General features: G+C 36.6%; 1 protein-coding gene across 4 annotated transcripts in view; it reads left to right on the forward strand.

Annotated features, from left to right (window-relative positions):
• LOC116755474 (contactin-associated protein-like 3) overlaps positions 1-25,264 on the forward strand; it is a 155,617-nt gene that overhangs the window by 119,412 nt on the left and 10,941 nt on the right. For 3 of the 4 annotated variants that reach the window (XM_032634987.1, XM_032634988.1, XM_032634989.1), the window contains 7 exons: positions 3,428-3,555; positions 11,040-11,210; positions 11,912-12,130; positions 14,818-15,057; positions 15,642-15,869; positions 17,170-17,303; positions 18,123-18,210. In XM_032634987.1, the coding sequence (XP_032490878.1) occupies positions 3,428-3,555; positions 11,040-11,210; positions 11,912-12,130; positions 14,818-15,057; positions 15,642-15,869; positions 17,170-17,303; positions 18,123-18,210 (1,208 nt within the window). The remainder of the gene's footprint in view (positions 1-3,427; positions 3,556-11,039; positions 11,211-11,911; positions 12,131-14,817; positions 15,058-15,641; positions 15,870-17,169; positions 17,304-18,122; positions 18,211-25,264) is intronic. The other variant, XM_032634990.1, reaches the window with a different exon arrangement.

Raw genomic sequence — 25,264 nt, forward strand, 5'->3', positions numbered from 1 at the left:
GATTTGTTGGGAACATAAAATTGTAGAATACATAATTTTCTCAAGCACATGTAGTGCATTTTTGCAAACTGATTCTCTCAATATTCCATAAAGCAAAACTCAAAAAATTTTACAGTAGTTGTTATCCTATGAGCAGTTTCTCTGATTACAATGCAATTAGGTGAGAAATGAATAATAGAAAGATTAAAAAATATACATGAGGCAATTCAAAACCACAGTTGGAAAGACTGGAAACAAGGAAATAAAGATACATTACTCATAGAAAATATCGTTTTCAACAAAGAAAACCTAAGAGAATATACAGAAATATTATTGAAATTAATGAGAGTTTGGTAAGGCTGCTTACTGAACCTTAGAATAACTGGATTCTTATCAAAAATGTGTTACTATAAGAAAATATAAAAACTACTAGCAGAAGGAACAAAAGGGTATAGTACCTTGGAATAAAGATAACAAAAATATGCAAGACTTTTGTAAAAAAGACATCATAAAACTTTATTATGAAAATACAAGAAGACCTAAATAAATGGAGACATCACACCACTGCCATGAATAGGAAAACTAAGCATCTCTCCTCCAAACGATTTTCTTGATTCCATTTAATTCCAAACAGATGCTAAACATTTGTTTATTTTTGGGGGTAGTGACAGGTTCTAAAATTTATTTGGAAAAGAATGGTACGTGAATAGCTAAGACGATTCTGAAAATGGAAACAATGTGGGGAGACCAGCCCTACCAGACATGAATAAGTCTATGATGCCGCAGTAATTAATACAGTGTGAGTTTGCCGAAGGGATGAGCCAGTAGAACAGCTAACCCCAAAAAAGAGCCTGGGAGCTTTCAAAATGTGTAATTCTGGGTGATGAAAATTATGTTGCCGCCAGTCTCTCTTTCTCCCCAGCAATTATAAAACTTAAAGTTGACCCAGTATTTCTCCCCTGCAGCTTTCCCAACAACTCAAAGTAGTCAAAGCTCCATTATACCTCAAAAAAAAGTCTACTGAAAAACAAACAAACAAAAAACCCCAGAAGAATTTCTAGAGAATTAGAAACTAAAACCAAAAAAAGGTGGATTTGGAAGTTCTCTTACTGAATGTTTAAAACTGTTTGTGAGAAATTTTCATACCTAGATATTCATGCAATCTTTACAAATTTTGGAAACAATTGAGAAGCAAGAAGAAAACAGATGTAACTAAAAATTAGGCAGTTTTGAATGAGTCTGGTGAACATGGCATATAATATCTTACATAAAGCATGGGCAGTGGGAATGACCTGTACTAATAAAGAATTTTTAAATAGGAAGAGTTTAAAATTTTCTCAGATTCAGGAAGGTACTTTGCAAACAACAAAAGGACAGAAAGACTTTATGATGCTATCTGCCTTAATGCACACTACATGCATTATGATTTTTTTTAAGTTTTTTTCAGGGCTGTGAATGCATTGTCAATGTTAAAAACATGTAGCTGAAATTAAAATGTAGCTTTTTGCTATATAGAAAGTGTAGCTTTTAAAGGGTTCCTTAAGGGCTTCCCTGGTGGCGCAGTGGTTGAGAGTCCGCCTGCTGATGCAGGGGACATGGGTTCGTGCCCCGGTCCGGGAAGATCCCATATGCAGCGGAGCGGCGGGGCCTGTGAGCCATGGCTGCTGAGCCTGCGCGTCCGGAGCCTGTGCTCCGCAACGGGAGAAGCCACAACAGTGAGAGGCCCGCGTGCCACAAAAAAAAAAAAATGTTCCTTAAAATTCAAAGATCCTCAATGAAGAACTTATGCACTTACATTTTTCCTCTAAGATGTTCTACCAAAATAGCAATCACGGGAATTAAAATACTATTTGTAATGTTTACTGATATTAAATACCAGGAATTGATTTGGTGTGCTCTCCCTGTGTTTATAACAAAATAAGTTTCCAGACTGACCCCCTCCCGCATAATCCAGTGACATCTTCTAGCTTGTGAATACCGTTCCCAACAAAGTCAGGTGTTATGTGCTTGGGATGAAGCCTGTGTACATCTAACAGCAGGAGTTGCAGGGGCTTCACCAGATAAAGCCATGTTGTTTAATTCAGTCTGATTTTTTGACGCAATCTGATTTTTTAAAATTGTTTCTTAAATTTTAGGGTTTTATTTCATGTTTTTCATATCTTACCATATGTACTGCCAGTCACTTTGTTCAAATTTTTGAACAAAATAAAAATCTTAATAATTTTACATTTTCTAACTTAAAAGAATATTTCGATGCCTAGCAGAATTGGAATGATTAACTATTAAGTTAGGAAGACTTTTTTTGCAGGAAAGCTGTCAGGTTGAACCATGTGAAACAGCTGATTTTTTGACCTGCAAAAGTGGCAGTTTCAAATGTTTCAACTTGTATATACAAGAGTGAGTGGTGGCTTTGTAATTATTTGGAATTAAAACTTACTAGGTTCTACACAGAACAATAAATTAGACAAACTAGTATTTGTTCATAAATCAGAAGTACGTATGTAATTGAAGTATACAATGAAAAATATGAACAGCTTACAAGGTATAGAAAAACCTTCCTACTTTGTCCAGAGAGGACGGTGGTTGTACAACCAGCTTACCAGCCAGGTCCTCTGGCTCCTGTTCCAATCCTATTGTATTAAACCATAGATATTAATATGTCCCCAAATAGTCACTTACATGATGATATTATTGGTATTGTTATTATTTATAACATCCACTGGGGGGCATTGATGGTGGGTTTTATGTTTACATCTCCAACACACAGGGCCTTGCAAATAGAAGCATAATAAGTGTTTGTCGAATGAATGGATGGTGACAATCTTTGGCAAAGCACTTTCCCGTGCATTAGCCCCTTTATTAATTTTAAGAATATATTGTATCATATCTTCATCATGGTTTTGAATCAGTATTTTGTTTTGATTTTGTTTTTAAATTTATGGCTTCAACAAATAAGGAAATGCCTCATAACCACAGTAGGAATTTCTGAAACTTTAGTAAAAAAAAAAAAAGTCCAAGTATTGAAAACCTAAGTCTTGTCAGTCAGATGGTTTTGTTTTTTGTCTTTTTTTTTTTTTTTTTTTTAATGAAGGAAGATTGCTGTTGCTTCTGTAAATTCTGCATTTAAGTATTACGCAGTGGCTGAATTGGAAAGAACAATGAGCTGCTAATTGCACTGAAATGTAATCTCATGCCTGTATCCATGACCATAATTTTGGACCTGCCTGCTTTCTTCTCTATGGTCACGTAGATGAACAAAGGTCTCTGGTCCTCAGAAGACCTCATTCAATATATTAGTATGTTTGTAAGTGTTCAGATGAGATGTTTGATTTCCCTACTGTTATGTACTTACAAATTTAGCTTAATACCCCTTGAACTGCAATCAAAGACTATTACTCTTCTGTACATTATTCAGAATAATGTTAAGGTGGTTGTATTTGTTTTCTAGGACCAGCAACACAGTAGTCCTTTCCCATAAGAAGCACTTGCCGGTCACTCAGGTTGTGATGAGAGACACAGGGCGACCACATTCTGAAGTGGCTTATACACTGGGGCCTCTGCTCTGCTCGGGGGACAGTAAGTAGTGGCAAGAGGAACTGTCTTCATCCCTGCTAATACATTTCAATCTTTTAAGAGAAATCGAACTGCCTGGGTTCATAAAAACACTGTCTGTACTGATAATCTGTACTTCATTAGGAATGTATTAACTTTATAAAATAAGTGCATATTGTTAATGTAATTGAGAAGAAACATATTACCTCTGGATTATGTAGAGGTATCTTTTATATGACATTTACATGAGACTGTGCTGCAAAGATTCCTGGAATCATCTGAAATATATCACTTGTTCAGCAAACATCTAATATGTACCTACTAAGTATAAGGCACTTTGCTGAATGCTGAGATGCCTGAAATTGGTAAGATAAGGAGAAAAATGAGAGGACAGAACCCATCAAGTGTATCTAGTCATTAATGCCTTCTGACAATTCTGAATTTTTACACAGGAAGCCTCGATGCTCCTAACTCCACTTACCCCTCCAACTGCATCTTGTGTATCCTTCATGCCTCCAAAATAACTGAAATAAAATATATGAGTTCTATCTTTAATTTTCATCCTTCTACTCTCTCTTGAATATCAGGCCTTCTCCTCCATCTCGTCCATTGCTCCCCAGAAACTGCTTTTTCCTGTCACCAATGAGAACTCAACATTTCTAAATCCAATTCTTATTCCCTGATATCATCTGAGTTGACCTGTCAGCAACTTTGGATTCCTCCCATGATTCAAACTTCTTTAATTCACTTTCTTTACATGGTGGCCAGCATACCACAAAATTTTCCTACCCTCCTCTCCCCAACCTTCCTTCACCTCGCCAGCAGGATAACGTTGGGGTTCCCCAGGGCTCTATCCTCCGCCCTCTCTCCTCTCTGCTCTCCACTGGTGATCTTCTCCCATTATCTCATGGCTTTAAATATGGCATGGGCATCAGTGACCTCCACACCTGTACCTATACCCAGTCTTCCTGAACTCCCAGCTCCTGCATCCAGCTGGCTATTCTGTACTTCTTCATTCCAATTGGCATTTCAAACCCAACTTGTCAAAAAAATGAGAAAAGAAAAAGCATTTCCACACCAACCTTCCTCAAATTAATGCATAGCAACTCCATTCTTCCTGTTGCTTCTTAGACTGAAAACATTACAGTCACTCATAACTTCTCTTTTCTATCATAACCCACATCTAATTCATCAGCAAATCTTATTGGTTCTAACTGCAAAAATGGATCCAGAATTTATCTGCATTACCACCTGTACCTGGATTGTTGCTGTGGCCCCATAACTGGCCTACCTGCTACTGTCTCTGCCCACTTAGCTGATACTCCACACAAGAGCCAGAGGGAATAAAATCAGGTCACGTCAGTCCTCTGCCCCAAACTCTCTTCTGGCACTCACCTCAGAGGAGAGGCCAAAGTACAACGTCCACCAAGGCCACAGTAGCCATGTTGCCCTCTGAGCCAGGCAGTACCACAGTGGGGCCTGTGGAACCACAACCCTCCCTGGGGCCCCATAGGAATTGTTGCCATGTGAGGGAACCCTGGCATTTCTGAACCTTGCTATTGGAAAAAAAAGAGGGTCCTATTTCAGATAAAAATACTGAGATGCAGATAGTCAAAATGTAGAAAGCCCATGAATGTGCCTTGACTTGATGATAGTATAGTTATTTTTCTTACTCATAACATAAATATGCAAACCACAGTTCTCTTTCTGGATAAGGTGAAACAAGTACAACCCACCCCATCTCTCTCACTGAACTCACCCATAAAACCTGGACAGAATGTGTGAAGCAGTTATCTCAGGACTCTGGAAAGCAAATAGCAGCAGGGAAGAGAAAGCAAAATTCACCATTTATTTTTTCCTCCAGTATCTCTCAGCCACTGGGTCCCAGATGGAGAGAGTCCCAGGAGAAGTCCTGTAGTCCTGGTTGGAGGAGGGGACAGGGAGCTCCTAACTGTGAGAGAGCACAGTAGTCTCATTTCTCCCCTTCTCTCTGTTTTCTGAGGTTCCAGTTCCCAGGCAGCCCCATGGCAATAGTGGTAGAAGCTGCCTCAGAAACACACAAGAGCCAGAACTCCAAGGAAAAGCATCTTCTGCTCTGGACAGGGGAGCCCTGACTCTACGACAGTGGCAGACTCATGTTACTTTTGTTTTCTTTCTCTGTTCACCCATCACTAGGCAATGGACATATGTACAGGTGCAGGAGTGAATAGGAAAGCACAATAAAGCAGGCTGAATAGAGCCCTAGTTTTCTGGTTGTATGATTGAAAAGGGAGCTGCAGGGAACTGGAAAGTATCTGGAAGAGCACAGAGAGGGAAGAGTTCGAGAGTGATGCCACAAGTTGTCTATGAAGTCCTGGGTTCACCTCAGAGCTACACATGCCTGCATCTGCTCCTAATTATAGACCAAAGTTGAGAACTGAAGAGGCTACCATCCAGGACTCAGACTGGCCACTGAGTGGTGCAGAAGTGAGGCAGAGCTGAATAGCACTGCAAAAGCTTTGAAAACTGGACAGCCATAGGAACCATGGACCATGCACGGAGGGCAGGTTGGAATGTGTGGCCAGATCCTAACCAGGACAGCTGCCTGCAAAATAAGAAAAATATCAACATGCACTTTGAATTTAAGCAAAGCCCAGAGTTGGTTAACATAATATTTTAAAGATCTAGGAAATAATCCAAAATTACTTCACATACAAAGAACCAGAAAAATCCAAGTTTGCATAAGCAAAGGTAATCAACAGATACCAATGACACAGAGGTTAGAATTATCTGATAAAGACACTAAAACAACTATTACACAAAAACTCTAACAAGTAATAATAAATGCTTTTGAAACAAATAGAAAAAGAGAAAGTTTCAGCAAAGAAATAGGATATATAGAGGAGAGCTAGATGGAAACTTTAGAAATAAGAAGTACGGTAATGGAAATGAAAGATGCACTGGATGGGTTAAATAGCAGATTTGAGATGAAATAGTCAATGACACTGTGGATAGATAAATAGAAAGTATTCAATCTGAACAAGAGAAAGAAAAAAGGTTGAAAAAGAAATGAACAGGGCCTCAGGGACCTGTGAGTTAATAATAAAAGATATAACATTCATGTAATTGAATTTCCAGAAGAAGAGAGGAAAGAGTGCTGGTGCTGAAAAATATTTGAAAAACGAATGGCTGAAAACTTTAAGTTTGGCAAAAGAGAGACTTGAGAAGTTGAATGAACCTGAAACAGTATAAACTCAAAGAAATTCACATCTAGACATATCATAAACAGACTGATGTGAAAACTAAAGGCAATGAGAAATTTTTTGAAATCAGCTAGAGAGAATAATGATGCATTGCCTATAGCGAAACACCAATTCAAATGACAGTAAGTTTCTCATCAGAAATATAGAGGTCAGAAGGAAGTGGCGAAACATTTCTCAAGTGCTGAAAGTAAAGAATTGTCAGTCCAGAATTCTATTCTAAGCAAAAATATCCTTCAGGAATGAAGGTAAAATTTTTAAAAATTTCAAATGAAAGAAAGCTGAAAGCGTTCATCGCCTGAAGGCATCCTTTAAAAGAATTTCTAAAGGAAGTTTTTTTAGATAGAAAGGAAATGATATCAGAAGGAAATTTTGAACTTTGGGAATAAAAAAATCAACATTAGAAATGATAAATAACTGGGTAAATTTAATAGATTATTCTCCTATTATTTTAAATATATCTGAGGGTTGAAAGCAAAAAGTACATTATTTCACAGGGTCACAGGGTTTTAATTTTATGTAGATATAATACACATGGCAACAACAACATAAACAGGAGTAGGTAAAAGGACAAAATTGTTGTCAAAGTTTTTACAAATCACTTGAAGTGGTTAAAACATAGATTCTAAGCATACTAAGAAAGGTAAGTATATATATTGTAATCCTTAAAGGAACCAATTAAGAAACTGCTATACAAATAGAATACTGAAAAATGTATAAATAACCCAAAAGGAGACAGAAAAAGGAAAACAGAAGAACAAAAAAATAGAACAAATAGGAAAAAATAATAAAATGATAGAACTAACATATCAACATTTGTATTTAATGTAAGTGGTCTAAGTAAACCAATTAAAAGACAGATTGTTATGACTCAACTATAGGCTGTCTATAAGAAATTCAATTCAAATATAATGGCATAATAAAAGAATATGATGGAGAAAGATATACTACACAAACATGAATTTAAAGAAATCTGGAGTTTTTTATTAAAATTTTTGCTTGCAAGCAAAGAAAATTAATACATATAAAAAAGGACCAAGAAGACTGAAGAATCTTAAATGTGTATGCTAATAACTGAGCTTCAAAATACATAAAGCAAAAACTGACAGGGTGGAAAGGCGAAATAGAGAAATTCATAATTATCATTAAAAAGTCCAGTACTGCTCTCTCATTAGCTTATGGAACTAATAGAGGGAAAATCAGCAAGGATATAGAAGACCTGAATGTCACCAGAAAACAAATGAATCTAATTGACATTTATAGAATACTCTACCAACAGTAGAATACACATTCTTTGCAAATGTACATGAATCTTTAACCCAGATACAGCATATTTAGTGTCATAAAACAAACTTTAACCAATATTAAACAATTTAAATCTTACAAAATGCAAGATTTGACATAATTGAATTAAATTAGAAATAAATAAAAAAGATAGTGAGAAAGTCTCAAAACACTTAGAAATTAAACACCAAACTGTCAAATAATACCTGAGTCAAGGAAAGGTCTCAATAGATATGATAAAATATATTGAACTGAATGAAAATTAAAGTACAGTGTATCAAAATTGGTAGCATGCAGTTATAGCAGTGCTTAGAGGGATATTGAGAGCAATAAATGCTTATATTATGAAAGAAAAAAGATCTCAATTCAATAATGTAAGACTTCACCAAAAAAAAACCAAACTAGAAATAGAAGAGAAAAATAAACCTAAAACAAGCAGAAAGAAGGAAATAATAAAGAATAGAAATCAATTAAATTAAAATCAGAGTATATAAAAACAAAAAAAAGATTCTTTTAAAATATTAATAAAATTGATAAACCTCTAAGACCAAAGAAAAGAGAAATAAAAATTATCAATATGAGAAATGAGCGTTGGGATAACACTACAGACCCCACAGGCATCAACAGTGTAATAAAACTATACTACAAACAACTCTACACGTATTAAGTCTACAACATAGATGAAGTGGACCAATTCCTTAAAAACCGCTAACAGCCAAAACTTTCTTAAGATAAACCAGACAACTGGGATAGACCTAATAGTATTAATGGAATTGAATTTGTAGTTAAAAACCTTCTGAAAAAGAAATCCAGACCAGGATTGTTTCACTGATGATTCTACCAAAGAAATAATACCATATCTACACAACCTCTTTCAGAAAATAAAAGAGGAAATTCTTTCCAACATTTTAAGGAGAGCATTGCTTTCATATCCAAACTAGACAAGGAAGTGCAAAAAAATGATAACTACTGATGTTATTACCAACACATGCAAAAATCCTCAACAAAACACTAACAAATAATCCAGGAATATTTTTAAAAATGCACCACCAACAGCTGCAGTTTATCCCATGATGCAAGACTGACTCAGTATTTGGAAGATGATCAGTTTGATCTACCATACCACGTTAACAGTCTAAGGAAGAAAAATCACTCCAGGTGCTTTTTCTATATCAATTAATATGAACATTATAATTTGAATTATTATGATAACAAATTCAACATGATAATTTACATCATAATAGCATTTATAATAAAATTCTTAGCAAACTAGGTATAAAAGGAAAATTCTTAAGCTTAATAGGACAGTATCTATACAAAACAGCTAGCATCATAATAATTGGTGAAAAACTGAATGCTTTACCCCTAAGGATGGGAACAAGACAAGGATATCCAATCTCACCACATCTATTCAACAACTTTGATCATATGGGAAGTCCTAGCCACGGCAATAATGTAAGAAAGAAAATAAGTGCATACAGGCTGGAAAGCAAGAAAGAAAACTCTAGTCACATGTATATACATACGATTGCCTACGTAGAAAATCTCAAGGAATGTCCCCACCCGCCCCCCCCCGCCCAGCAAAAACAAAAACAAAAACCCTACTAGGTCTTATTAAGTGAGCTCAACAAGATCACAGGATACAAGGTCAACAGAAGACAAATCAGTCATATATGCTAGCAATGTATAAATGGAAACCAAATTTTACAAGACAAAGTCATTTTCAATAGCTAGAAAGAATATAATACTTAGGTATACATTTAACAAAAACATGTATAAGATCTGTAACTCATCAAAAAGTGACTGAACACTGAAGAAAGGAATCAAAGAATCTAACTAAATGGAGAGATATACTGTGTTCATGGATTGGAAGACTCAATATAGGAAAGATGTCAGTTCTCCCCAAGTTAAAAACACACTTCACAAAAGAGGATATAAGAATGGCAAATAAGCACATGAAAAGATGTTCAACATCATTACCTATTAGGGAAGGCAAATTAAAACCACGAGATACTACTACACACCAATTTGGATTGCTAAAATAAAAGAAATATATACTCACAGTATCAAATGCTGGTGAAGATATGAAACAACTCTGTCTCTTATACATTGTTAATGGGAATTAAAAATGGTACAGCCACTCTGGAAAACTGTTTGGCAGTATCTTATAAAGTTAAACATACTTACCGTATGACCCAGGGATTATACCCCTGGGAATTTACCCTACAAAAATGAAAACATATGTCCACACAAAAACCTTTACATGAATGTTTATAGCAGTTCTGTGTGTAATTGACCAAATCTGGAAAGACCCCTAGTGTTCTTGAATGTAGACAGATAAACTGTGGCAGATCCATATGATGGAATATTACAGAGCAGTAGAAAGGAATAGATATTGACATGCAACAGCTCGAATGAATCTCAAAGGCTTTATGTTGAGTGAAAGAAGCCGATCTCAAAGGGTTTCATGCTGCATGACTCTATTTATATGCTATTTGGAAAAGGCAAAACTATAGGGACAGAGACTAGTTCATGATTGCCAGGGCTTAAGGGTGGTTGGAGGTTGTGACTATAAGGAAATAGCAAGAGGGAGGTTTTTGGGGTGATGGAACTGTCTTTTATTCTGATTTTAATGATGGCTATGCAAATCCACAAATGTATTAAAAGTTATATAACTGTATGTCCCTAAAAAGTCAATTTTACTTGATGATAATTCACAAAATAATATTGTTTTTAAAAAAACACGGGTCATTTCCAAAGTGATTGTCCCTCCACTCAGTTGCAACCATGTCCAGGTTCTTAATCCTCAAAAGAATCACTATTTGGACATTCATGTCATGGCTACATGTTCAGAAGAACCACAAAATGAAGGCTTTTAAAGATAAATAATGCAATGAATGGTAAAAATCCTAGAAATATAAAAAGTAATTGTTTGTTTTGTTTCATTGTTATTTTCACTGTCTTTTTTTTTCTTCTTGTAAACAGATTCATTTTGGAATTCAGCTTCCTTCAATACTGAGACTTCATACCTTCATTTCCCTACATTCCGAGGAGAGCTTAGCGCTGATGTGTCTTTCTTTTTTAAGACCACAGCTTTTACGGGGGTGTTTGTAGAGAACCTGGGGATCACAGACTTCATCAGGCTAGAGCTGCGAGGTGAGTTGCCCACCCTGGGCAAAGCCATGGGGTACTCAGTTATTAACAATAACCTCGTTAGTAACGTAATTTCTGATGTATTGCCATGCTTCCTTTGTCAGTTGTATTTCTTGATTAAATGCTAAAATTCTATGATTTTAAATAATTATTTTTAATAGAAACTAAAACAGTGATTCACGAAACATACAACAGTCTATACAATTCCTTGTTGTCTTAATTCTATGTGCAATCAGGATATTAAACCAAACTGGTCAAATAACTGCTGACTAAATCACAAAATTATGTGATTTAATTGACTAGTCATACTGTTTATGTATGTGGACAAAGCTTAATTTCTTCCTCTGTGAATTTCACATAGTGCTTTTAAAACTATATTAAGATTTAAACCACCTTTAAATAAACTCACTTATACCTATGAAGTCGGATAAAATGTTAGTTGTATTTTTATAGGTAAATATCTCTATTGCTTAGGGCTTAGCAAGATGAATAGTAAACTCTAAGAAGTATGTTAAAGTCAGCTTTGCTTTTTGCTTTTGCTTTCGCTTTTTTTTTTTTTACCAGCTCAGAGTGACATTTGTCTGCATTAGTATCATGGTCTTCTTTCATAAGGAGCATGTCGTGGTGCTTTTTTCATGTCTACTCAAGACCAAATTTTCTCCCCTGTGAATGAACTTGACCAGCTCTCATATCTTTATTTCCAGCCCCTGCAGAAGTGACCTTTTCCTTTGATGTGGGGAATGGGCCTTGTGAGGTCACCGTGCAGTCCCCCACTCCCTTTAACGACAATAGATGGCACCATGTGAGGGCAGAACGGAACGTTAAAGAAGCATCCCTTCAAGTGGATCAGCTCCCTAGGGAGACCCAAACTGCCCCAGCTGATGGGCACGCCCGCTTGCAGCTCAACAGCCAGCTCTTTGTGGGTGAGTGCTGCTAGCGGCTTGTAACTGAGCCTTGCTGTGAATGCAGAGGTGGACCAAGAGAAAATCACAGCTACAGCAGTAGTGATAATAGTAATTGCCACAGTGACTACTATCGGCCCTGGTGGGAAGCAGAGATATTGAATAAGATCCTCTGAACTGAGAAGGAACTTTGGGACTGAAAATCGAAGCAGGCAACTCCATAAAGTGCAATTATGAAGTTTATTGTGGGTAACTTACATCCAGGGGACGATGAGCCAGAGACGTTCACAGCTGCACTTCGTGCCATGGAAAAGGCTCCTGGGGAATTTAAAGGAGCCAAAACTAAAAATAGAATCTGACTACGAAGTGAGAAGCACCCATGGTCAGGAATTGGGATTTTTTCCTCCCCAAGGGTGTCTCATGACCACCTGCATCAGCAAAAGGCACTCTTCCAGTTTTCATATTCGATGAAGGCAAGGGTAAAGGTTGATAAGGAACTTATCTGGCTGGGATGCATTCCGTGTGAGTAAGCTAAAGCTCCGTCACCCAGAAAGAGGAGGGGGTGGGACTGCGGGCCTAAGATGGAGCTGACAAAAGGGAGTCAGGGTGGTTCAGCCACACAGACACTATGTACCAAGAGCTCATTTAATATAAATATCTCTGCTATAGATTATTGTACCCAATTTGCAGATGAGATCATGGAGGCTCAGAGACATCAAGGGACTTAACCGTAGAAACCCCAACTGGAAGGAAAATCCAAACTCGTGTTGGACTGATTCCCAAGCTTGCACGCAATATCATAGACGATTTATGTTTGTTTCAATTACTTCTTATCCATACTATTTATAAAACAAATAGCAATTTTTATCCATTTCTCTCACTTCACTTCTCAGTATAGTTAGAGAACCAGCCCCGTAGCCCCGTAACTGGGACAAAATCCTCCAGAGTCCCCTCCAGAAACAGGCCATAGGAACCCAGGGAGGCTGAAGCAGCCTCGTGTGACTGGGCACAGCAGGACTTTCTCCAGCCCAGCACCTGGTTCCTCTCAGTCCTGCACCTGCTCTGCTGCTCTCTTGTTGCAAATGCCTTGTTTAGACCCAGAGCTGGCTCATTATTCTGCTGTCCATTCTTTAAAGATTAAAGCTCTGGGTAGTGGGAGTCTTCCTTCTAACTTACATGCTTATTTTTTATTATTGTTTGTTTTTCCCAAAGGGAGAAACAACTTTTGCTACATTGCTTTTTAGATAACTCTATTCTAATTTGGAAACTAAGCAGATTAATGAAATAGCTCTCACTTGGTCTTTTCTCACATATTTTAAAGTAAATAAGGACACGGTTCAATGAAAAATTGATATAAATCACAAATTAGCACACAGTCTGCTTTGCCAGGTGATACCTACTGCTCTGTGCAGGAACTAATGCTATTCAGTGAATTTAAGTGTGTGTGTGTGTGTGTGTGTGTGTACAGCCCATGGCACCATAAAACAGCTTCAAGCACAGTTAGTTCTTACTGAGTTGAGGCTTCATTTTAAATTATCAAACTGCAAATCAAATTAAATAATTCTATTTTCTGATTTATAACCCTGAGGATTAATTAGCGGAATTTCTAGGAACAAAGTTTGGATGGAAGTCTCCCTAAAACTAGTGTTTCCACTATGGTAATGTTTCTAAAACCTGAGGAGTTATTTGAAAATTCAGATTTGGGGTAACTTCCCCAGGCCCACTGAATCAGAATCTTTTGGAGTAAATCCAAAATCTCTTTTTAGCAAACACTCCAAGTGACTCCTGTGCTCCCATATTTATTATGCTCACATGAGAAATGATAGAAATATAGGGGATATATATTATTTGGTTAATGTTATACCACCTGACCTCAGAGCCGCCAGGATGGAGTATGAAAGGCCTGAGGCCCTAAATTTTGGTTTTACCCCTTCTGCCTTCTTTTTCTTTGTTCTTGCCTCAGTTCCTTTTCACAGCTTTATTAGTGAGAGCTCTTCTAAGTAAGAATTAGTATTTTATATATGTGTAATAGATATGCTATACAAATATATATACAAATTTGTAATATATATTATATTAAATACATACACAAATTTATATATTACAAATTTATAATATATATTACATCACAAAGATTTTCAACTATGTAACCTTTATTATGCATGTCATTGTTTGTAAATTTAAACTTTAAAAAGGATCAATGGTGTTTATTTTGTTCTTTAAGAAAGGAACAATGTAGGGGCTTCCTTGGTGGCGCAGTAGTTGAGAGTCCATCTGCCAATTCAGGGGACACGGGTTCGTGTCCCGGTCCGGGAAGATCCCACATGCCGCGGAGCGGCTGGGCCCGTGAGCCATGGCCGCTGAGCCTGCGCATCCGGAGTCTGTGCTCCGCAACGGGAAAGGCCACAACAGTGAGAGGCCCGCGTACCGCAAAAAAAAAAAAAAAAGAAAGGAACAATGTAAAAAAATGCCTTTCTAAGTATAACTTGAAGAAGTATTCTTAGAACAAATATTTATCAAGTTCAACTTAAAAAATATTTTCATTAATGGTCTGTTCAGTGCCATTTGATGATTCTTAACTTTTGACCACAGCCTACGTTTTCAGAATTATATTTGTTCATAAAACCTTGGCCTCAGTTCAAAGTGAAGATGAAATCCCGAGGAAGACACCCAGGAGCGTGTTTGCATTTGCAGTGTTTCCCTTGTAGGTGGAACAGCAAGCAGACAGAGAGGCTTTCTGGGATGCATTCGGTCTCTAAGGTTGAACGGGCTGGCCCTGGATCTGGAAGAAAGAGCCACAATGACGCCAGGAGTGGAGCCAGGGTGTCCAGGACACTGTAGCAGCTACGGACACCTGTGTCGCAATGGAGGGAGGTGTAGAGAAAAACGCAGAGGGATCGAGTGTGACTGCACCTTCTCTGCGTATGATGGGCCATTCTGCGAGAGTGGTGAGTGTGACCGAGGAGCAGCTTACAGGGAAAGGATGGAACATTTGAACTCTATGAAGACGTTTCTGGCATTTGACACTGTAAAGAAAAGATAAGGCAGTTCTCTGTGATTAGCTGAAATAGAATTGTTTCTGTCCCAAATGCCTCCATTTCACTTGGCAGGAGGTATGATTCTATTCTTTTGAAGGCCGTTGACTGCTTCTGTTAAATCTGATGTCACCCCCTCTGGATTTCTCAGAGGGTCATCAATGCAACACTTTGAGGAGAGCAATAACCTTTTAACTGTATGTTTACACTGGACATTTAATTTTCTGTAATCCTAAGATGAAGCCTTTTGGAGGTAATAATAAAATATTGTTACTCAGTCTTGGGTTACGGGACTATGGAGAGAGTATCTTTTTATTTATACTGTATTGTTTTGCATCTTAAATTTTTAAATTAAAAAGACAGCAAAGCATACCATTATTCTCTCTTTTGAGATATTTAAGGATTAGAGATATTCTTTAAATATACAGAAATATACATAAAACAAGACACGTGCACTTACATATTGCTAATATAACCAAAAATGCATGTCATTCCAGAAATTTCTGCCTATTTTGGAGCTGGCTCCTCAGTGATTTACGACTTTCAACATATCAATGACACCTTCAGTAAGAACTCCAGCTCCTTTGTGGCTTTATTTCATGAGGATCTGACATTGACAGGAGAAATGACCACACTGAGCTTCCGGACCACAGGGATGCCCAGCTTACTACTCTATGTGAGCTCCTTCTATGAGGAATACCTTTCAGTTATCCTCGCCCCGAATGGTGAGTATCTTTACCATACGAACAAGAAGACTGACTTAGGAGAAATCAGGACCATAAGGAGGGGGCCCTTTCAATGCTAAACTACAAACAAGAAAACACAAGTGCATCCCTGTGACACCCATGTTATTAGGGTTGGTTTTTTTTCATTATAACCCCAAATGTTTCTCACTAGCGTTACCATTTCAGTGATTAAATTAAGATGGCTTTCTTCTATAAATATCTGATCATTTCATGTATCTGATGTTCAACTGTGCTTCTTGTTATTGGTAGGGAGTCTTTCCTTCTGCATGTGAATAAATTAGTGTCACAGTTCATTTTGAAAGAAGATATTTTATGCATGGAAAATATTTCCTCCTTCTTGGAAGGGAAGTAAAGAAGTGCATTAAACCATATAGAAAGCTAATTTCCATAAGCATCAGATAAATATGATTGTTCTTTACCCATCAGTGTTTGGGAATTCAATTATGCCCTATCTGCATACAAAGAAAAGTGGGAAGACAGTTACCTAACACATGGTCACCAGTAAGAGAACAGAACCAAGACTTTCCAAGTTAGAGAGCAAAATCAAGCTTTAACCTTTTCTCCTGGAGAATAAAGGGGAGAAACTTAACTTCTGGAAAAGATTTCTATGATCGCTGACTGATAAGATATATTACAGGTGGTACCAGAGTTACCAGGTAGAGGGTACATCTATGAAGGAGAGCAGTGTGTGGATTGGAAGATTTGGATATTGTAGCAAATCACTCACTTCTCTCTTTTTGCTGCTTCTTGATTATGGCAGAAACCTTAGAAAACATTTCTGGTTGTGCAAAATATATATATATATATATATATATATATATATATATATATATGTGTGTGTCTGTGTGTGTGTGTGTGAATGTCAGTGATACATTAAAATGCATTAACATAAGTCACATTAAAAGAAGTTATGCTTATAGAAACTGAATGTTAATATAACGTTGCTTGAGGTTTTACCATTTAATAATATGAACACCACCTGAATAATTAACTTCAAGCCTAGCTTGGCATTTTCATATGCTTAACTTAGACTTTTTTCTCTGGTTAAGGAAAATGGAAGAACTTGGAAAAAGACCATTTGTCTTGACTTTTAAGACTGTGTAATTGAATTCTGAATTTGGCCCCAGAACATCACATAAATGATTACTAGTCCAGGAAAGGTGACTATTATGCTCCATAGATTCAAGTTATATATTTTTTTAAATGTGCCTTAGAACCTGCATTGGCGGTTTTTATAAAATTATATTTCAGTTAAAAATGTCATTTTTCTCTTCTTTAGGAAGTTTGCAAATCAGGTATAAGCTAAACAGACACCGAGAACCTGATGTTTTTAACTTTGATTTTAAAAACCTGGCTGATGGACAGCTTCACCAGGTGAAGATTAACAGAGAAGCAGCAGTGGTCTTTGTCGAGGTAAGGTTGTAAGTTCAACAACAGCAACAGTAATCAAAATTGTGATGCTCAGAATGTATGACCTAAAGCAAAAATTTGATAATAAATCCTAGTAAAAGAAATGCACATCTGGCACTCTTCTTCCATGAGTCTTGCTAGGTCAATGTGTTTTGTTTTGTTTTGCAATGTCTGTTTGTTTAGCAAGAGACTGTCAAAATTATTATTAATATTTGACCACTTAAAAAACAAAGCTGTCCTCATTGGTTTTACTTTATTTGGTTGGGAAATATTGCATAGTTTATCATAGTGACTACTGGAGATATTTCAGTGGGAACCTATTCCCACTGGGTTACAAAAGAACAAAGGCTACAGAAATTTAAACACAAGGGAAAAAGCAAGATCTTGCTTAAAGTGGGAATACATTTTGAAAAACATTGGAGTCTTTAAGTCACACATTGTCACTGGGTTTTGAAGAATAATCTTTTATATTGAATCTGTATGAATAATACATTTTTCTGCTCATGTTACAAATTTCCTCTAAATAAGTAAAAACTTTGAGGTTCAAAGTAACTCTTGCATTTCTTTGTGGATTGTACCAATTATAGATACTTAAATCATAAAGACAAATGTAGGGGAACGGGATGGGCAATGAGGTGGAGTTGAATTTCAGGTGTTACAAGAATTGTTTATAATACACTTTTCTTCTTTAACCTTTGTGATAGCAGGAACATATAGCTTATTTTTTTTTAACATTTTTCTTGGTCTTCCTTTGATTTCCATCCTCTTATCATCAAAATTGCTTGACATTTTGATGTTTATATCATGTGGAACATTTAATAGGTTAACCAGAATGCAAGGAGACAAGTCATCCTGTCTTCAGGGACAGAATTCAATGCTGTCAAATCCCTCACGTTGGGGACAATTTTAGGTAAGTGGAAGAAAGAGAGCCCCTCCCCCTACAGCCCGGTGACTGGGATTGGAAGTGTTAGTTTGCAAACACGGGAAGCATTCATCATGCTGAAAGAAGCTCCTTGATATATGCATGATTTCCCAGTGAGTGACAGTCAAGGTAGAAGCTTGTACTCTTTTCTGAGTGTGCATATGATCACAAGTAAGTGCTGCTTGCAAGTTGAACAAGGGCGTTCCTTGAAAAATGCCTCCACACTTACCCTCTCACTTAGCAATCAAGCATAATGAAATTTTGCATTTTTCTAACAATTCAGGAAAGACAAAATCAAAGCAGATATAAGTTCACAAATTCTGTAGAAATCAGGGGTCAAATGCAGAAATCATTTTAATGATAAATCTAGATTTATGTTTAAGAAGGAAGAGAAAAGGCTGCTTATTTTCTCTTAGCAAACAAGCTTTGGGCTGTGGTCTGGGCCCTGCCTTGCCTGTGAGCTGAGGTGAAATGTGTTCATTGCTCCCAGCTATTCTTGGAAAATCACAGCCTAAATATCCTACAGACATCCTTTATGGCTGCCAGTTATTCTCCATAAAAATGCCGAAGTAAAAGCATACTTTACTATTTAGACATCAAACTCTTGATGCCTTTATTTTCCCCTTGTCACCAAGAATTACATTGAAATAAAAACAGATATTGAAAGTTATTTCTTTTATTTTTGATTATATAGAAACTGTATGTTTTATCGCTATTTAAATGATATCTAGGGGAAATCCTCTTGTGGCATGTTTATTATTCCTCCTCTGGTACTTGATACTCATATGGCTATATTTCATCCTAAATAATCGATGGAAACTTATTAGGTGTTCAGCCATTTATACATTGATTCTTTTGGTCATTTCTTCTACCCCACAGATATATGTTACATCACCAACTTGAGAATGTTAGAAAAGGCACATGAATGGATGTTCAAAATATGTCGAGAATCATAGTAACAATTAAAGCGATCACATCTTTCAAACAGATGATAGACAATGAAATGATGACTTCTTATTTTTCAGACAGAGGAAATGTTATGAATGCTAGTGCTCTCCAAGGGTGCTCTTGTAAATGGTAATAACAAAAGTGTAGGGCTTCCCTGGTGGCACAGTAGTTGAGAGTCCGCCTGCCGATGCAGGGGACACGGGTTCGTGCCCCGGTCCGGGAAGATCCCACATGCCGCGGAGCGGCTGGGCCCGTGAGCCATGGCCGCTGGGCCTGCGCGTCTGGAGCCTGTGCTCCGCGACGGGAGAGGCCACAACAGTGAGAGGCCCACGTAACGCACAAAGTGTAACATTTAGACGCTGCAGCCTAACTGTTAAAAAGGCAGATTAATCCAGTGCTCCTTCACTGGTGAGAAGATAGTTTTAGCATGGTATAGTGAATAACAACTTCAGGCTGAAGCGGTGGTGCTCCTGCATTGTAATCATGCCTTAAAGGTAGATAAAGAATCTGGCCTTGATGATGTATTAACAGAGTGGTAGCTTGTGCTGAAGGTCCTTTCCTGTGGTTCATTGTTCTAGTCGCACTCCCCACATGTGAGATAGTAATGGTGCAGTTACCACAGAAATAAAAATGAGAACATTTGTTTCCCACTGAGTGCTGGGAGATGTTTATACTTATCACAGCCCATTGTAGAGGTGAGTATTCCAGTCTCCAATGTGTGGTTTTGATGTTTCTCAGGCATTTCTGACATCCTTGTTTTCATGATATTAGTAGATTTTTAAATTCTATTTAAAATAGTGGCATAATTTTAAAAGAATTGGAAAAACAAACAAACCCCCCAAAAAACAAAAACGAATTGGAAAAATAATTCAAAGGAATACTGCTCCTTCAACTTTTGTCCATGAGAATAACAGTATATATTTAAATAGAGATTATGAAATTCCTAAAAGTTCAAAGACCACGTTGAGCTTTAGAGAACAGTGAGATAGAACCCTATCTTTGGTTGTCAGCCCAACAGTTATAATTGTTTTTAATATCCAAATGGAGAAGAATTTGCTCCCTTTTTTATCTGATATTGAGCTCTACTCTCTGGCCCGACGGAACCTTGATCTGAGCAGTGAGTAATTGATCACCCAAGGGGTGTGCAAGCCGCAGAGCTGAATTTTTGTCGAGTGGGTGCAAGCTGTGTGTGGAATGATGGTTCTGTCTGCCCCCAGATCTGATCCCTGTTCCACTGCCAGACAGAAGTCCGTGCTTACTCTTTGCCAGCCCAGAGGACAGATATGGTCAATAAACAAAACAAACGCAGTCCACACACTACTTCACGCCCTCAGTGACTCCAGCATCTGACAGGAGAGATGAGGCATATTCAGAAATGTCTGTGACCCAAAGTATGAATAGAAAGTTGCTATCAGTAAGTGTGAAATTGACAAAGGAATATTTTTAAGGACAATTCGGCTTCAAATGTATGATCTATAAAGATATAGGCAATAGATTACAGAAATCGACATAATCACTGAACTGCATTATATGAAGGAGATTGTTTTAATTAAAAAGTAGAATAATAAATTTTGTTATATAAATTTTTATTTTCTTATAAGTTAATATATATAGGACAGTAGCATGGAACTGAAGGTGTTAATGTTTTTATTCAAGGGTGATATAGTCAAAAACATCTCTCTCAGGCCACAGAAATTAAAGTTGAAACTCAGCAATGAAGTTTATAGCCTGAAGCAATTGAATCTAATAAAATTGTAAATATCCATTTCATCTGTACCTAGAGGTATATATCTTGATCAAAGGCTAATTAAACGTTTCATGTTTTGGATAACTTTATTTTAGGATGGCTTCTGTTCTGCTGCCACTCTCAAATCAGTTACTGAGTACAAGAGGACTACAGTTTTGTGTTCAGATTTGGCGAGTATAAGCAGAACTGCCTTTCACTAACTTATAGTAAAGTAGACCAACTGATTGGCTAATAAGGACCTACTAATTTCCCAAATAAAATAGTCCCAAACTATGACAAGTTATCCAGTACTTATTTCTTGTTAGCTATTTTGACTCACTGACTTATCCATTCATTCAGAAATGTTTGGTGGTCCCTAATATGCACTTATATTTCATTGGACATTTCGAATGCCTCATAGCAAAATACACTACCGTACCTGCCCTCAAAGCACTTGTGGTATAATACAAGATACAAACAATAAAACAGTGTTCTAATGATAACCTAATCTAGTTAGTCATTATTATTATTTACCCTAGTGTGCTATGGAAAAATGGTTCCGCATCATCTTCTAATTAACATGCTCTTGTTCTTTCCATTCTTCAATGATCTTATTAGTGATGACCAATCAGGTTAAGTTTTCCCAATTACTATAAAATAGTTTTAAGTATAATCCTACTTTAATGTAAATCTTTAGATTTCTAGTGTTCTGTGTAGTTTTAACTCTGATAGGATTTATACTCCCAAAGTATGAGAGCTTTAAAATACCAAGTAAGGTGCCCTAGCATTTTTGCTAAATTTTGTTTCTCTAAAGACTTTTGTATATTTGGTATTCTATTCATTTTGTTTTTTGTGCATTTAAAAAAAACAACAAAAATAACAAACCCAAAATATCAAAGCAAAACAAAAATCTGCTTTTGAAGTGTACAGACTAAAGATATGTCTTCCTATCTCTTCCTGGGGGAGAGTACAGTTCACATCAATATAGTCATGTGAGTAAACCTTAGTAGGCCAATTATCTGTGGGATAAAGAAAATCCACTGAAGAATTGTATGTTGAAAAGGAGCTCCATAAATCATTCATGGAAATTACCTACTGAGATTTGCATAGAGAGACTAGAGTTTAGATATTAAAAACTCCATTGACTTAATGACATATATTAGTCTTTCCTATGCTCTGCCTAAGAGCTTATCTCATTTAGAAGAAATTCACATAGAAAGACACAAAATGTTTATAAAATTTCAGGAATATGAATGTAAATGAAAAAATCCTCAACAAAATATTAGCAAATCTAATGCAGTAATGTATAAAAATTATTATATGCCATGACCAAGTAAGATTATCCTAAGAATTTGAGGTTGGCTCAACAGATAAAAATCAATGTAATGCACCATATTAATAGACTAAAGGACAAAAACCACATGATCACCTCAATAGACAGAGAAAATTGAAAAAATTCAGCATGCTTTCATAATGAAAACACTGAACAAACTAGGAATGAAAGGAACTTCCTCACATGGAAAGGGCATCTGCAAAAACCCTACAGCTATTATCACACTTAATGGTGAAATAATGGAAGTCTTCCCCTAAGATCAGTAATGAGATGAGGATGTCCACTCTTACCACTATTGTTCAAGACTGTAGTGCAGGTTTGAAGGAGGGCTGTTAGGCAAGGAAAAGAGTAAAAAGTATCCAGATAAAACAGGAAGAAGTAAAATTATCTCTGTTGGTCAAGGACACGATCTTGTAGGGAATCCATGAAAAAAGCTATTAGAGTTAATAAACAGTTTTGGAAAAGATACAAGACCAACACAAAAATTTACTATATTTCTATATACTAGCAATGAGCAATACAAGAATAAAATGAAGAATGAAATAATAGAATAAATATTCTATTTACAATAGTATCAAAAATAATCAAATGCTTTGGAATAACTTTAACAAAAGAAATGCAAGACATGTACACCAAAAACAACAAAACATTGTTGGAAGGAATTATGTAAGACTTACATAAATGGAAAGGTATCTGTGTTCATGGATTGAAAGACTCAACATTGCTAAGATGGCAGCGATCCCCAAGTTTATCTACAGATTCAACACAATTTCTATCAAAATCCAAATGGCCTTTTTTTTACAAAAATTGACAAGTTGAACCCAAAATTCATATGGAAATGCAAGACAATCTTGAAAAGAAGAATAAAGTTGGAGGTCTCACCCTTCATGATTTCAAAAATTAGTACAAACTTACAGTAGTAAAGACTATGTGGTATTGGCATAAGATAGACTTATCGGTCAGTGGGCTAGATTGAGAGTCAAGAAGTAAAACTATATATATTCATGGTCAGCTGACTTTTAACATTGGCACCAGGACCATTCAATGGAGAAAACGTAATCTCTTCAACAAATGGTGCTGGCCCAATTGGATATCCACAAGTTTAAAAAATCAGGTTGGACCCCTGCCTAACACCATATGCCTTGGATTAGGCAACGGTTTTTTTAGAGAAGTTTTCTTAAAAGCCTTGGGTTAGATCATGGATTCTCAAAAGCACAAGCAGCAAAGAAAAATAAATTGGATCTCATCAAAATTTAAAACTTTTGTAATTCAAAGGACACTCTCAAGAAAGTGAAAAGACAACCCACAAAAATGAGAAAAAATATTTGCCAGTCCTGTATCTGATAAACAGAATACATAAAGAATTCTTATAACTAAACAGTAAAAAGACATAACCCAATTTAAAAATGGCTGAAGGATCTGACTAGACATTTCTTCAAAGAAGATATACAAATACGAACATGAAAAGATGTTCAAAATCATTTGTCACCAGGGAAATGCAAATCAAAACCACAAGATACCATTTCACAACCAATAGGATGGCTATGATCAAAAAGACAGACAGTAACGAGTGTCATAGAGGACATGGAGAAACTGGAACTCTTGTCCATTGCTGGTGAGAATGTAAAATTGTGCAGCTTGTCCATTGCTGGTGAGAATGTAAAAAAACAGTTTGGCAGTTCCTTAAAATGTTAAACATAGTTACCAGGTGACCCAGAAATTCCACTCCTAGGTATATACCCAAGAGAATTGAAAAAATATATCCATACACAAAAGGTGTACACAAATTTTCAGAGCAGTATTATTAATAATAACCAAAAATTGGGAACAACCCCAGTGTCTATCAACTAAGGATTAGATAAACAAAAGTGGTGTACAATGGAATATTAGCCATAAAAAATAACGAAGTACTCATACATGGAACCACGTGGATGAACCTTGAAAACATTATGCTAAATGGAAGAAGATAAACACAAAAGGCCACATAATGTATGATTTCTTTTATACGAAATGTCCAGAATAGGCAAATTCATAGAAACAGAAAGTAGTTTAGATTTTCCAGGGGCTGGGAGGGAGGTTAGAGTGGGAAGTGACCACTAATGTGTACAGGTTTTCTTTCGGGGTGATAGATACTGCAATTACTGGGAAAGGTTTTACAACCCTGTAAAAAAAACCCACTGAATTGTATACTTTAAAAGTGTACAATTGTACACTTTAAAAATTGTATACTTTAAGAGGACGAATTTTATGGCATCTGAAATGAATCTCAAAAATAAGGAAAAAAATCCATTAGAGATTTATTTCTTTTGCTAATGCCTTTTCTGCACATGTACCTGGGAGAGTTAGAACACTGAGTCATAATTGGACATTTATTCTCTTGTGTGAATGAGTTTATTCAAGAACAGGGTTTGATGGGAAATAGAGGGGGAGAACTGGAAAGGCCCAGGATTAAGGACCTCTGAGATGGAGTGAGGGCACATCAAGAGAAGGCTGGACAAACCTAGTCACAATTTTAAAAAGAGCTGATGAGCTAAAAGCAGCACACATGTAGATTCTGACATTATTTCCTTGTCATGTGAAAGGGTGGCAGAGACTATTGAAATGTCATTATAGGAAGAGTTGATATAATTTACTAAAGAATATTCTTCCAGTAAATACCTGCTAGGAGTGCTTGTTAAAGTGCTTAGGGTCCCAAATCATCCCTGATTTCTTCCCAGGTATTGGTTGCAAGTGCCAGGGATAGTTTGGTGTGGTGGGGTGGGGTGTCGGGGAGAGGGAATAATTCACTTCTTTCTGACTCTGAAAATCAGGTCCCTCCAACCCTGAGCTGTTCGAAAGACAAGACTGAAAAAGTCTGTGTAGCATGATTTTCTAATTATGTCATTTATTTAGCTAGCATAAAGGAAGTTCACTCTGGTTTCATCAACTCCAAAATAAATAGCAGGTTGATACTTATATTCAGTCTAGCCAATTTCATTCACTAAAATGTTTTTAACATTCATCCATGTTGTTGCATGTAATAGTAGTTCACTTGC

This window comes from Phocoena sinus, chromosome 6 (assembly GCF_008692025.1).
Source record: "Phocoena sinus isolate mPhoSin1 chromosome 6, mPhoSin1.pri, whole genome shotgun sequence".
Classification (NCBI taxonomy): Eukaryota; Metazoa; Chordata; class Mammalia; order Artiodactyla; family Phocoenidae; genus Phocoena; species Phocoena sinus.